We start from the raw sequence: 15,012 nt of genomic DNA, 5'->3' as shown, positions 1-15,012 counted from the left end.
GACAAATAATCATAAAATTATCAGTTTTTGTTTCACTTTCCTAACATTTTTTTATCGTTAAAATTCCCTAACATGTTCGCATGTGTTACCCCACTCTCCACGGCATATTAACGATCTTTTCGTCTCTAAATGTTTTCTTCTTCGAAAACCGTTTGAAACTGAACATATCGGTAAAGTAAATGTTTAACGTATTGACCGGGCCTCAATTCCCAAAATTAGTTTTAATTTAAAATTGTCCTTGATCGATCCGTCAACAAAATTTGTCTTCAAATGGGAATGTATTTCGACTCTGACCAGAAATCATTAAAGTTCATTGATTAATTATTTTTTTCTGGCTACTAATCACCTTCCTCACACTCCTCCAATCGATGTGTCATATATTCGAAAAACCAATAATGGCGTTGGATGACAGGAACAGTGTGGACTGTGTAGACGTAGTGTCAAAGGTTCATTTGATTTTCTTTACGTGTCTCATTCATTGACGAAGTTGAGTCTGTTTTGTCGGTTACGTCAATCAGCTGCACCGATTATTTGTTTTTTCCATCACATATCATTTCTTTCAGTGTCACATCCACTCACTTTACTCCAATAGTTACGCAATTTGTAAGTGGTTAGTGATACAACGACTCTAGAAGGGGTTACGCGTGAATTGAAGAGCGAGAATGTGGTTTTGGCATTTTCACGATGGAGGTAATTGTACATTGCAATTTTACATTTGTCTCGTAGGCCAAGACAAAGGAGAAAATAACCCTGACACTTCGCCTTTGTCCCACAAAGTGTTGCTCAATATTTGGCAAGTGTTGGCAAATATTCGGCTTTGTTTACTCATTCACCAATTACCCAGATGAACTTTGGAATTCAACTGGGTTTTTTGACATAATCACATTGGAGAATTCCGTGGACAGGAGAATACTTGAGATGTTAAAAGTAATCGGATCTGGAATGAGGATCAAAGTCAAATGCTGGCCAACGTAACATATCAGACACGTACGAAAAAAAAATCATTAAAAACTTTGCAAGTCAGTAACAAAAAATCGATTGAAAAATTCTCTTCGATTTCTATTGAACTTTTCTTGATAACTCCAGTAGATTTCTAGCAATTCAATCCACTAAACGTGAATTTTCTAGTTTATCTGCTAGTTGTTGCTTTATTTTTGGAAGTGGAATAATAAAACTCTATGCGTTTATTCGATTCAACATTTCAGTTTAAAAATATGTCCAGAGATATGCAATTTTATTAAGATAATCAACTAAAAACTAGTAGAATATTCAATAGAACTTTTTCGTACGTGTTTGTTGCAAACACTACCGGAAGAAGATGGAAAACAACGAGACTCGAAGAAGTATTGGGTCACATTACGTTGATGTTATCAATTTTTTTATTTTTCTTCCTGTAATTGTGGCTGATGGGAGAGAATAATCGTAAACAATCAACACCTTGTGGGAAGGACTCAAAGTCAGGGTTTAGGAATGACTTTCCTAACGTTGATGACATGTTTCGTCACTTTGATTTATCGTTCCTATTAATTCTTTTCACGCATATATTTTTTTCAGGTTGTGGAGTTATTTAATCACCTAAGCACAAACGTCGGATCCTACACGATCGCACCATGGTTCTATCAACTGCTGTCCGGCTACGACATACCCAGAAACGTCCTGATAATTTCTACAGTGATAGTAGTTCTCTTCATAACAGTTCTACTCTCATTTCTCCGAAAATGGAAGAACAAAGAGCTCCTTGTGAAGGAAGTGAAGGAGTTTGTCGGGGTAGGAAGTGGAAAGCCAAGGTTCCGTAAAAGGGACAAGGTTCTGTTCTATGGTAGAAAAATGCTTCGCAAGGTGAAGTCAATAAGTGGGCAGGTGCATCCAACGGGTCAGGGTAAGAAGCGACGTGCAGTTATGAGATTTGCTAGGAGATTGCTACAGCTTAAGAAGGAAACAGTACCACAACAGCTCAAGGTACTGGAGCCACCAGCTGAGTACTTGGAGGAAGATCTTGGTCCTGGTGATAGAGTACCTCCAGATGCTCTTTACATTCTCCAAAGTATTCGAGTTTTTGGACACTTTGAGAAGCCTGTATTTCTGAAATTATGCAAACACACTGAGATTATGAATTTACCAGCTGGTTCAGCTTTGTTTAAAATTGGAGATCCCGATGAAAATGTTTTCATTGTACAGCAAGGATTGGTTAATGTCTACATCAATGGAGTTGATGGCTCTCAGGTGCCACTGAAACTCGTTAAAACTGGAGAATCGGTGACGAGTCTTCTCAGTTTTACTGATGTCCTCACTGGGCACACCAGCACCTACAAAACAGTATCAGCCAGGGCTGTTGAGGATTCGGTGGTTGTTAAATTACCGATGAGTGCATTTCAAGAAGTTTTTCAGGATCATCCCGATGCTTTCATTCGGGTTATTCAGGTCATCATGGTAAGGCTGCAGAGGGTTACGTTTACCGCTCTTCATCAGTACTTGGGACTGTCTGCTGAACTGGTCAACCCAGGCGCGCATCGGAAGAAGCACAGCCCTTTCTCAGGATCACCTGTGAGGTCTAGGGGAAAGGAGAATTTTTCCATTCAAGTGAATAATGATGGGACTTCTTATTCGACTTCTAATGAGGGGCATGATGGAAGTGAAGTTAGTGCTCAAGGCTCACATCCTCTCAATATTGGAGGATTGAAAAGGTGAGGATGAATGATTTACGTGATGCTTTATTCGAAAGGATTACCCTGGCAGGAGATGAGGAATGGCCGACTGTCGACCAGCATTGGCCAACTGTCGGCCCACTGTCGGTCATTCCTCATCTCCTGCCAGGGTAGTAATAGAATTGTAGTTTTTTTTCTATAAGCACATGGCTACAATTATAAATATTATCCCCGTTCCAACAGAACGAAAAACAACCTGGACTGGAAACTCCTGACGTCGGCCCAACTCCCAGTGAGTCACACAACCACTCCAGACATGGTACCAGAGTGTGACGCTCACTGGTCGCCGTTGCTCCCCTCCAGCCACTCCTCTCATCCCCCAAGTCACCACAGCAGCCACAGTGGCCCCGACGTGATGCACACCAGCACCTCCTCAGGTTTCCCCCGAAAAAAATCGACGAACGAGCCTCCACCCCCATTTGACGAGGCCCACCTTGTTCAAATAGCAACTGAGGCATTCGTCAAAGAGCTTGGACTAGAAGACGACTCAGTCTTGAAAGAAAAGGTTCAAATACGAGAGGTGCCAGCTGGTACTTACCTCATGAAAGAGGAATCCCACAAGGACGTTGCCCTAGTTTACGTGGTCTCAGGCACATTGCTAGTCTCTCAAAAAGGTGCTGAAGGTAGTACAACCCACGAGGAGATCCACATGTTCAGTGCCCATCAGGGAGAGATAGTGGGTGGTCTTGCAGTTCTTACAGGTGAACCCTCGTTCTACACAATCAGAGCTAAACATCCCAGCAGAATAGCTCTCCTGAGCAAGCAGACCTTCTTTTCAATTATGAGAGATACACCAACAGTTGTACTTCACGTTGCCAATACAGTTGTTAGACGGTTGAGTCCCTTCGTTCGTCAAGTTGATTTCGCTCTGGACTGGCTCTTCCTGGAGAGTGGTCGAGCTGTTTATCGTCAAGGGGACGAATCAGATTCCACATTCATTGTTCTCAGTGGACGTCTGAGGTCTGTTATCACTCATGCAAATGGAAAAAAAGAGCTTGTTGCTGAGTATGGCAAGGGGGACTTGGTGGGGATCGTTGAAATGGTGACACAGACCCCTAGATCAACCACTGTAATGGCAGTTCGTGATTCAGAGCTTGCAAAACTCCCGGAAGGACTCTTCAATGTTATTAAATTGCGGTATCCTATTGTTGTGACGAGATTAATTAATTTATTGGGGCACAGGATATTAGGAACTTGGAAACAGGTACAGAGCCCTGTCACCAGCAGTCAGAGGGCAACTGTCGATGCTAGACCAGCGCAAGTTAATTTTTCCACCGTTGCTATTGTTCCTGTCTCTGAGGATGTACCTTTGACTGCTTTTACGTATGAATTATATCACTCTCTCTGTGCCATTGGACCTTGTTTGAGACTGACGTCTGAAGTCGTGAGGAAGAGCCTGGGGACCAGCATCATGGAGCCTCCCAATGAGTATAGACTTACGTCTTGGCTAGCACAACAGGAGGACCAGCACAGGATATCCCTTTATCAGTGTGATTCCACGTACACAGCCTGGACTCAGAGATGTGTCAGACAGGCTGATTGCATTCTCATTGTCGGACTTGGGGACAGACCTCCTAGTCTCGGCAGGACCGAGAGGGAGGTGGAGAGATTGGCCATGAGGACTCAGAAGGAACTTGTACTCCTCCACAAAGAGCAGAGTGGACAGAGACCTTCGAATACTGTTCAGTGGCTGAATATGAGGAGTTGGGTTTCTAGTCATTTTCATATTCAGTGTCCGAAGAGGATGTTCACTAGGAGATCGCAGTATAGAATTGTGAGTTGACGTTATACAGATTTCAATGTAATTATCTGTTGGGTTTTTGGAGATGTCGATGAATATGTCATATGAATAATTGTGATGGTAGGAGTCCTCGAATGAGAATTTTTGATACTTTTTGGGTTTTAAAGACTAGAATTATGTGTGTGTATAATTCCGTTATATGAAATTGAATATCTTTAACATATTTATAATGTTTTTTTGCTAACAAATGCAATTATTTTAATTTTTTCAGAATGAACTTTATTCAAAGGTCCTCATGTCGGAACCCAACGTTCACAGTGACTTTAGCAGATTAGCGAGATGGCTGACAGGAACATCAGTGGGGTTGGTCCTCGGTGGTGGTGGAGCAAGAGGAGCTGCACATGTTGGAATGCTGAAAGCTATTCTAGAAGCAGGGATTCCTATTGACATGATTGGAGGGGTCAGTATTGGCTCCTTCATGGGGGCTTTGTGGTGCATGGAGAAGAACATCACAACTACGACACAGAAAGCTCGTGAATGGTCCAAGGTAGGGGATAAAGCTTCATTTGAAGCTTCGTTGTGTAGAAAGAATCCCCATTTGCACCAGAAATAAAGACCTTTTAGTTTATCATTCATTTTTTTTTTTTGATGACGGTTGTATAAATCGCAATTAATGGAAGTTTTACCTGACAAATAAAAATAAATTCATTGCAGATTCGAAAAAAATTTCTAGGAAAATATAGGGAAAGCATTAGGCAATATTACCGATGTGTAATTTCCCAAGAACATAAAATATCAACTACTTTATGACGATAAAATAAAAAATATTTATTTCTCTTCAGAAAATGACTCAATGGTGGCGTCAAATCATGGACTTAACGTATCCAATGACGTCAATGTTCTCTGGGAAAGACTTCAATAAAACAATTCACGCTACATTTGGTGATACGTACATCGAAGACCTCTGGCTACCTTTTTTCATCATAACTACTGATATCACAGCTTCTTGTATGCGCACGCATACACATGGTTTGTATTTCAAAATGATAACTAGAATAGACTGTTCTTCACATGATAGTCCATAAGTCCACTCATGTATTAATATTTATTATCAAATTCATTAATCAAGATTAGTGTATATTTCTGCAAAATTTATTTTCTAATATTTTACACCGTAGAATAGCTGCAATACAATAGACTGTGCTTCTCATTTCTTTTGTGTTTCCATTGATGAATAAATGCACTCGTCTGTTTGCATTGTTTGATCGTTTGTTCGTTTGGTGATAAATTCAATTTCATTGGCGGGAGCGAGTTTTTAATGAATCGTTGTTGACGTACTCATCATTGTACATAGGTCAGCAATGGTAAGCGTAAAGTTGGGTTTTATTTCCTTATTTCATGAATTGCGATAATCAGCATCAGTATCTTTGAGTATTCCATTTATTAACAGTAAAAGGAATGATTAATGAATGAATTTGTTGAATTTGATATCAATAACGTAAGGATATGGTCCTCGATTATTAATAACAATTTACAGTATTTATTGGTAAATGAAATTTGTCCATTACGATTTGAAGAACAAAGTGGTTAAACGTTATAGCACACGAACAAAATTTTGTATAAAAACCTGAATAATTTATTAGAAAAGTTAGTTTGATTTTTATTGAATTTCTATTGAAAGTCTCTCAACAGTAAAACCAAATTTCATATTTTTTATAAAATGTTTTCTATGAAAAATTTCAATAGAAATCCATAAGAATAATGTGGCAAATTTATTCGGTTTTTTAATTAAATTTTTCCGAGCGTGATATGTTGCCCTAAAATCATCCAATTGCAGAATAATACATAAACAGTTGTTTACACCACTGAATAATAATTCAAATCAAATATTAAAAAATAATTATGCGGAAGATCCAATTAATTGGTGGTGATGTTTAGGATCGCTGTGGCGTTACATTCGAAGTTCGATGTCATTGTCTGGTTATATGCCACCATTATGCGACCCCACCGATGGCCACCTACTCCTCGATGGCGGGTACGTCAATAACCTTCCAGGTAATTAAATTGAAAACATTAAATGTACAGCGGAAAAAAAATATTTGTTAAAACTCTTGGAGAAAAATGATGATGTTGAATAAGGAATTGTGAATGATTAAGAAACTCGCTTCCGTCGATGAAAGGATGCATCGTTGGGAATTTAAAAAAAATATTGAGTTTAATTGGAATAGGATTGCTTTGGAAATACGTGCGGTCCAGTATGACAGTTGCTGGTGTCTTTCCTCCAATTTGTGATCCTCATGACGGGCATCTTTTGGTCGACGGATGTTATGTTAATAATGTACCAGGTAAAATAATTAAAGCTGACAGGATTTTAAGTCAATGAAGAATTAAGGGACGAAGAGCAAGAGATAAGCTCAGCATAAATTCATTTCAAGTTCATTTTACAAGACAATTAAAAAATTTGGATAAATTGTGCAGAGATTCAAGATCTCTTGATTCTTTCTACAGAATAGCTTTAGTATTTTTTTTGTCTGTGCATTAAACACATGTTTTAATAATATTCCACAGAGTTGAAATTTCAGGATTACAAATTCATTAATCTTTGATATTTTCCATTGACTATAAATTAAATAACTAAAGATACGGAATTAGAAAGAAGCTATTTGAAAAGTATTAACAATTTCACAAAGGGGTTTTCAATTAACCAAATAACACTAACCTTCCGAAGGTTTCTATGAATGGTAAAAGGGATGTGAAAATTAAGCAGGTGATTAATTTAATAATTATGAATTACCGAGTAATCAACTGTTGACGGCACCAAAATTTAACATTATTTACAAATTTATAATTTTACCAACGTCTGATGGTACTTTAATTTCTGACCGAATTGCCTTTTAATCCATGCAATTAGCTGATGTCATGTTAAGACACGGAGCACATCACATTCTGGCTATCGACGTGGGATCCCAGGATGACACAGATTTAACTAATTATGGAGATTCATTGTCCGGATGGTGGTTACTTTGGAAACGATGGAATCCCTTCGCTGTTCCTGTCAAAGTTCCCAATTTACCTGATATTCAATCGAGACTTGCTTACGTCAGTTGTGTGAGACAGTTGGAGGAGGTGAAGTCTTCGGATTACTGTGAATATATCAGGCCACCCATTGACAAATATAAAACATTGCAATTCGCTAATTTCGATGAAATCAAGGACGTTGGATATCATCATGGTAATTTTTTATTGTACAATATTATTGCGACACAAAAATGTAATATATTGTAAAAAAATCAGTCTGAAGCTTCTTTATTCTGTTACGATTTTTTTACATTTTACTAATTTCCATGCTTATTTTCATTAAAGGGAAAACCTACTTTGAGGGTCAATCAAAGGCTGGTGTACTCCCTCGTTTTAATGCAGACCGAGAGACAGCACGGGCCCTCAGGGAAAAGCACAAGTCTGGAAATCCAGAAACGTCCTCTTATACCTTCACAGACCTGGCACAAATGGTGTGTAAGGTATCACGAGGTAATCGTTATGGTGATCTTGATGACACAGACTCCGACGAATTTGAAGAATATGAGGCAGACCTCGAGGAAGATGCTCAGGAGGTGGGTTATGCATCAGAGCCAACTGCTGGTATTCTCGATCAGGTAAAAGACCTTTATAATCTACTAAATTTTGATATCAAAATTGCAAAAGTAGAATCTAATTGTAAAAGAATTAGAGTTTGTTAGTGATTTATTTTAATGTAATTTCCGTAAAAATGTGGCGTTAGCACAATTTCCTCTTTTGTGCTAACAAAATTCGTTGACATTCAAATTGAGATCATTAATTTCAGAGTCCTGACGACTCCCGATTGAGACGTCGTGCAGGAGTTTCCCTCAGTCTATCAGATACAGAGGCTGAATCAGAACTGGAGTATAATCCAAAGTTATTTTGAAACTAAAAAGAAAAACCAAACGAGACAGCTTTACTTGCGATAAAATGGGTTACCATTTAAGTTAGAATAATTCTTACAAAATTCAAATTTTTATAAGAAAGTCCAGGGATATTTTCTATTCATGAAAAGGAATGTAAATTATCAAATCCGTCGGAGAATTCAGCGCCTGAGAATTGACAACTCGTGAGTGTAAACAATGCAATGATTGTATGTACTGACGTACATTACGGAGTAACTCGTTTGTATGTAATACTAAGGATGCGAAAGAAATAAATGAAAATTTTCTATTTGTACATAAATTGAGGTGTTGGTTTATTGTAAAAATTGGGTTCTCTCTCTCTCCAAATGACATTAATTATAATTAACGTACACGCCAATTTGAGAGATTAACATATGAAAGGGAAACGGTTTTTCGTAAGGAAAACATTATGTTCCAACATGATCAATATATTTACTCTAATAATTATCAATTTCTTTACCAAAAGAATAGCTACGAGGATCAGGCTTTAATTGATTTCAACTTTCCCCTAATGTTGTAAGTCCTTCCACGTCCTGGACCTTCATGGCCACTAATATTAGCTTTTCCGATTGGGAGAATTGAAAAGAAACACAAAACAAATATAAATATTGAAGTTATGTGTCGCCCTTCCTTATTGGGTATGACTATTGCATTGACGAGTGTTTGCTGTTGTAATGATAGTTTCACAGTGTGCAGAATAATCGAATTTAACTCAGAATCATCGGCAAATTAATTCAGTTAAATTTGACGAATCTGGGAGGAACGACTTTCTACGTGAAAAATACGGATTTCTGTAACAGCATCGGCGGAGGTCCTGAATGCATTGATCAATGGACTTCCACAAGGATACATTTTTGATCCTGACATACATGGGATTATGGAAGCCTCGAAATTTGTCAAAGTGGAAATCTATATCTTACAATCTTTATTCAGCAGCGGTTATATCAATGATGATTACATATGGGCTTTCACGATTTATTAATATTGTCGTCGCAAGTAAAAATATGGCTCAATTCATATTTCTCACAGTACTTGGAAGTGGTTTGAAAGGCTGCAATCTATTTTTCTACTGTTCAAAATTTATGAATATTTTGGAAACCGTCAGCCGACCTCCCTTTCAGTGTCAATCAGCTGAAGAATCAGCAGTTCATCATCAATTCAGCAGGGAAGTTCGGTGAGACTGACTGTCATTGACTATTATATGTAATCAAATTATATGTATATTTGACACCCAAATTTCCCTACCATTCCCATTGATGATTTATCTCTGAATATTAAATACTCTAAATTTTCAAATGAATTCCACATTGATACTATCACCTAATACTGTTCCCTGATTTCAGACGTATTTCACGTTATTCGATTATGTACCTCATGATAGCTGCACCATATTACGGAATTGATGCATTCGTAACAGCTCTTCCTACGAGAAAGTTACCCCTCGAATGCTGGTTGCCCTATGATTATTCCAGCCTATTCTCATGGAGTTTCTCCTCGGTGTACCTCATACTCGGTATGTTTTGGGCGATTATATTCAACGGAGTATACAATTCGCTCTCCTTCGAGATGATGATGCAAGTAGTCCTCCAGGTGAAGATATTGAAGATTCGTCTTCGAAATATGATAAACACTCTGCACAATGCGGAGCTAAAAAACAATTCTTCTGAAGTCAATCGACTGCTACATCAACTGGAACGTCAATCATTGCATCATTGTGTTCAATATCACAATGCTGTCCTAAGGTTTGTAAGTCCCTAAAGAAGTGGCCGATGGAAAAAAGACCCACAAACAATAGTGCAGAAAAATCATTACGAAAAAATAGGCAATAAGAATAATTGTTCGCGGAGAAAATGGCGACTTCCGGAAGAAACAGAACACTCAGAGAAATACCAATGTAAATTTGTCAAGTTGGGCGAGTTTTAACACATTTTGGGTGTGTGGGCTATTTTTTCCGAATATATTTTTTATTGGCTATAATTATGGGCTCTGTTTTCCACCGAATCTGCCCTGTTATATCTCTTCCTTTGTTAATTACTAATTATTTATTTCCAGACTCAGCAAAGATATCAAGTCCATGCTTTCCACCATAATATTGATACAATACTCAGTAACTTCAATTACCTTATGTACAACTGTTTATCTCATGACCAAAACACCAGTATTTTCGACAAATTTCTTTAGCTTCAGCTTTTACTTCGTATTCATATTTCATCAAATATACATTCTCTGTTACGCTGGTCACCGAACCCGAATGGAGGTATTTGGATTGAATTATTGAATTGCTAGCCATCAGTCATTAGTTTTGCCGATTTTCTGATAAAATGTATTTGCAGTTTGACAGTATTGGAGAGGTTCTATATACCGCCAATTGGTTTACGCTGAGCGAACCTTCCAAGCAATCCATAAAGTTTATTATGATAAATGCTGCGAAACCGTTTGTTTTTACTTGCGGTGGCATCCTAAAATTGGATATCGATGCACTGAAGAATGTTAGTATTACGCAATTCAATTCGACTCAAGTGAAAAGCACCGACTATTCATTTACCGATGTGATGATTTTTTTTCAGACACTTCAGTTGGCCTATTCAATCTACAACATCCTCTAGAATGTTGTCTAAGCAACTATCCCCATCGCTATCAATCTGCAGCTACCCCTAGACATTCAGAGGGTCTAGGGGCGCAACCTCCCCCTTCACTAGGTGTATCATGTCTTGGAATCACGACAAACTCCAAAGGGAACGGTTTGTTAGGACATTACAGTGGTATGGAAACAGAAATTTTTTTTTCGAAAAAAGTAATAATTTTTTACAATGCCAAGTCGCTGCATTAGTTATTCATTTGGAGTGAATTTCGATTTTTTTTATTGGTTTGTAGGAATGGAAGTTATACAATATATCAGTGTCTAGAAATGACAATATTTTTGTTCAAAAGGAATATGAATATTTTTATTCAAGTAATTCAGTCATTCAGGCTCCATTATAACTCCTTAGAAAAGTCTGCAACTGTATAATGATTGCATCGATTGAGATGCTCTGTAAAAGTCAATAACCAAAATGTATTTATGATCAATAATCGGTACGGAATTGATAAGAATTTTATGCTTATTCTTCGCAACGTGATCTTCTCCTCAGGACAGAGATAATTTTTATCATTAAACTAAATTACGAGGAAAATAGTTTCTCTAAAATTAACCCGTTATCACTGAGATTCAAAATAAATTTCTCATAAAAAATAAATTTTTATACAACCATATAACCAAAAATATTTAACAATTACAATAAAATGATTTAGAAATCTGTTTGCATAGTCAATTCGGGATCTAATACATCGAGAGCAGCTCCCACCAAATGTAGAGATCCAGTGACCAGCACTTGTACCCTATTCTCTTTACTGAACTCCTCTCGAATCCTCTTGAGTACTGTCAACAATGAGTTTCCAGTAACACCCCCTTTCCCCCAAATATTACAGTGGTATTGACACTTCATCAGTTGCTCCTCATTCGAAATCGTGAAATTATCCTGATCAGGACGGTGCCTCCCCGACAAATTAGGTACAAAGTAGGCTTTTGCAAAACGGATCTCCCTCAAAATATCCAAATGCTGAGCGGAATCTCGATTTCCCGTAGAATTGAAAATCAATATTTTTTTGCTGTTGGTCTTCGTTTCTTGAGTCTTCTTAAACCACTGAACGCAGACCTTCATGCTAGCAGCTGTGTGTGCCCCATCCAAATAATAATCCGCCGATTTCCCCCGCAAAATTTGCGTTCTCCCCGGGCACTTGCAGTTTTTCAATCCCCTTTCAACGCTTTTTAAATCCAACCCCCGTAGATTTCCATTCTGGGGCATAAAATTTTCGTTATTGTGAATCTTCACTGAGTTGATCCAAGCCTCCACCAATTTGATAGCCAATGCAGCATTCTCGAGTTGAATGTCCCCGTGAATACCGATGTCAGGTGGGAACTTGCTCCACTGGTAGGCACTCAAGTCAGGGACAACAGTCAATGGGGAGTTCTTCTCGATAGCTCTTTTATTCAGAGTTTCCATTGCTTCTGGTGGCTGTTCCACCGTAAATGCAGGCACATTGGGTTTGAAAATTCCGGATTTTTGCCAGGCAATACTGGACAAAGTGTCACCGAGCATCGAAGTGTGATCAAGCCCCAGGGCAGTTATGCCAGTGCAGATGGGGGATTTAAGAACGTTTGTGCAGTCGTGTTCTCCTCCAATTCCCACCTCAATTATTGCCACGTCAATTGGTGAACTTAAAAAGTAATGAAACATCATCAGCGTGAGGAATTTGAAGTAGGGTGGCATGTCATTTGGCCCCTCTTTTCTGGCATCGAGACAGTTGTACAGTTTCCAAAAGTGTTTAGTAAAGTCTTCTTCAGAGATGGCAACACCATTTATTCTTATTCTCTCGCGAACAGTGATTAAGTGCGGGGATGTGTAGAGAGCTGTGCGGAATCCATGAGCTCGGAGGACCGAGTCCACCAGGGCACACGTTGAACCCTTTCCTTTGGTTCCCGCTATGTGAATTACAGCCAAGGAGTCGAGATCCTCGACGGACAGTCCAGATCTGTTGCAATAAATATGAAATGTGAGTCACCAAGAAGTAATTCATACAAAAATACTTAACCAAACGAATTTTAGAAATTAATTTTCTGATTTAAGCTGAGACTCTGCCTACCTTGCAAGATATTTGTGGGTGTCATGTAACGTGGTGTTGATAGCATTGTGCTTTGGTGCTGCTCGGATGTAAGCTGCATTTGTCTGGAGGGAATTCAGCGCTCTGACGGCGTCCTAGGAAGTCCCAGAGAAAAAAAGAAAAGGAATCATATCGTGTGGGTTGGCTCGAGTTGTGAGATGAAGAACACATTTAATACCAGATTTTATGATAATTTTTGTAATTAAGAAAACACCTGAAAGCTTTTGGAGTCTTCCTAGAACATCTAACAGTCCTCTCAGTTCTTTTGGAAAAGCCCAATATTTTCTACACTTCTCAAAATCGATATTTCTAGTCAAAAAGCAATGTAATTCCCTTTTTCGATAACAGAAGAAGAAAACGTTCTTTCACTTTGCCATATGATACAATAAACCTGGACACATATGTGACACATTGACATATTCTATGAAAATAGAAAAATCTGCTTGAATAATTTTTGATTAATGAAATGGACTGTTTTTCATAGATTAATAAAAATATTTATTATTTAACAAAATACCTGATATGTAAAACTGGAAGAGTTGTTGCTCTGCATTGCTCTCTGGGTCGTTCTGAGAGACGAATGAATCATCGAAAACTATCGCATTATATAACGAGATCGATTACAGACTGATGACATTAATATTCCTCGCAATCAAGTCCAATATATCTCCCCCACATGCAAATCATCTCATCACAGATGAAGTGACATTAAATGCGTAAATGCGTATATGCGTATATGCGTATATGCGAATTCAACAATTTCTACAGAAAATCTACTACTCGTGCATTAGTTTTTCAAAATACGATCTCAAACTCGTTATCGATATTTATTATTAATCATTACTGACACTCACACATCTTGGAAAACCAATCATTCGTTCACGCACTGGTATTTGTTTACAGTGGGTTAGAAAAATGTCCAACACGTGGTTCCAAAAATGGGACGATGTCATTATATGTGTTTATCGGTGTTAATGTAGTGCGTAAAAGCTTGTCCCCCTTTCTCATTCGTCTAAACACCAAATTTTCTCTCTAATCGTTGATTTGAGGATAAATTGACACAAAATCATTCATCAACAGAATTTTAGCACCTGCAAAAGAGGTCCCTTGACCTTTGTCTTAAAAATATCTAATTTACTTGCTAATTTGTAATCAGTGGGAGTTGGTGGGATTGAAGGACATCGGGGGACGAGTGAAGGGCTGATTGTGGGTGTCAATCACTGGGTCTTGAGAGATCGAAATTACGAGTGATTTCTAGATTATATAAACGGATGGTCGACGTGGACAGCTCGTTGATGTTCATGCTCCTCTCATCAAGTCCCAGACATCTTCCTCACATGCAAATCATCCCATCAGAAGTGCAATGCGAATTAAGTGCATTGATGGCGATTATTCAACCGATTTTCCAAGAAAACATAATAGTTGTGCTAGTCAGTTATCACTAATGTCCAAAGCTCCCCACAAAGTCGTTATCAACATTTATTATCATTCATGACGGACACTTACACATCTTGAAAATTGAATCATTCGATCACCCACTCGTAGCAGACGTATTTGTTTACTGGGGTTAAAAAAATGTCAAACACGTGGTTGAGCGAATGGTCAATGCGATTGCATGTGTGTGTACGTGTGTATTGAAAGATCATCTATGTGTTTATGTAGAATGCAAAGAGGATATACTAAAATAGAGGCTCCGATAATGTAGAGGTTAGGCGACATGCCGGCATTAGTTATCACCCCTGCGGTGGGAGGTGCCACTGTCGATTGTGGCGGCTGATAGTGAAAAATAGGGGAGCAAAAATTCGCCGGGGAGGCTTTTGGCTGGAGGAGACCGAGGCCCAGGAGCAGAGAAAAATTCGAAAAACGGAAAAATCGATTTTAGAATATTCCCGGAGCCTTAGAA

General features: G+C 38.4%; 3 protein-coding genes across 8 annotated transcripts; 2 read left to right on the top strand and 1 right to left on the bottom strand.

Annotated features, from left to right (window-relative positions):
- The first annotated feature begins 263 nt into the window (after window positions 1-263).
- LOC135160940 (neuropathy target esterase sws) lies at window positions 264-8,688 on the top strand. 3 transcript variants are annotated; one of them, XM_064118111.1, is made up of 9 exons: window positions 264-690; window positions 1,555-2,684; window positions 2,889-4,479; window positions 4,718-4,993; window positions 5,289-5,475; window positions 6,675-6,791; window positions 7,358-7,678; window positions 7,810-8,099; window positions 8,288-8,688. In XM_064118111.1, exons 1-9 carry the CDS (start codon window positions 685-687, stop codon window positions 8,387-8,389), a joined length of 4,020 nt encoding a protein of 1,339 aa, XP_063974181.1. In that variant the 5' UTR covers window positions 264-684; the 3' UTR covers window positions 8,390-8,688. The 3 variants fall into 3 exon arrangements, with proteins under 3 accessions (XP_063974181.1, XP_063974182.1, XP_063974180.1); XM_064118110.1 differs by lacking the exon at window positions 6,675-6,791 and adding an exon at window positions 6,385-6,501 and having other exon boundaries at window positions 267-690; XM_064118112.1 differs by lacking the exon at window positions 6,675-6,791 and having other exon boundaries at window positions 265-690.
- A 131-nt stretch (window positions 8,689-8,819) lies between these two features.
- On the top strand, window positions 8,820-11,626 carry LOC135160948 (odorant receptor 33a-like). Of its 2 annotated transcripts, XM_064118129.1 has the most exons (5): window positions 8,820-9,582; window positions 9,752-10,150; window positions 10,461-10,665; window positions 10,742-10,897; window positions 10,976-11,626. In XM_064118129.1, exons 1-5 carry the CDS (start codon window positions 9,239-9,241, stop codon window positions 11,012-11,014), a joined length of 1,143 nt encoding a protein of 380 aa, XP_063974199.1. In that variant the 5' UTR covers window positions 8,820-9,238; the 3' UTR covers window positions 11,015-11,626. The 2 variants fall into 2 exon arrangements, with proteins under 2 accessions (XP_063974199.1, XP_063974198.1); XM_064118128.1 differs by having other exon boundaries at window positions 10,742-11,626.
- Window positions 11,326-14,732, bottom strand: LOC135160944 (folylpolyglutamate synthase, mitochondrial). Of its 3 annotated transcripts, none has more exons than XM_064118123.1 (4): window positions 14,616-14,732; window positions 13,627-13,704; window positions 13,092-13,204; window positions 11,326-12,980 (listed from the first exon to the last, which is right to left on the bottom strand). In XM_064118123.1, the coding sequence occupies exons 1-4, from the start codon at window positions 14,634-14,636 to the stop codon at window positions 11,696-11,698; spliced, it is 1,497 nt and encodes a 498-aa protein (XP_063974193.1). In that variant the 5' UTR covers window positions 14,637-14,732; the 3' UTR covers window positions 11,326-11,695. The 3 variants fall into 3 exon arrangements, with proteins under 3 accessions (XP_063974193.1, XP_063974194.1, XP_063974192.1); XM_064118124.1 differs by having other exon boundaries at window positions 13,627-13,678; window positions 14,616-14,690; XM_064118122.1 differs by lacking the exon at window positions 14,616-14,732 and adding an exon at window positions 13,964-14,582.
- Between the last annotated feature and the right edge of the window lie 280 nt (window positions 14,733-15,012).

Source organism: Diachasmimorpha longicaudata, chromosome 3 (assembly GCF_034640455.1).
Source record: "Diachasmimorpha longicaudata isolate KC_UGA_2023 chromosome 3, iyDiaLong2, whole genome shotgun sequence".
Taxonomy (NCBI): domain Eukaryota; kingdom Metazoa; phylum Arthropoda; class Insecta; order Hymenoptera; family Braconidae; genus Diachasmimorpha; species Diachasmimorpha longicaudata.
Note: the sequence above shows the minus strand (reverse complement) of the source record. Positions and strands in the feature narration are given on the sequence as shown.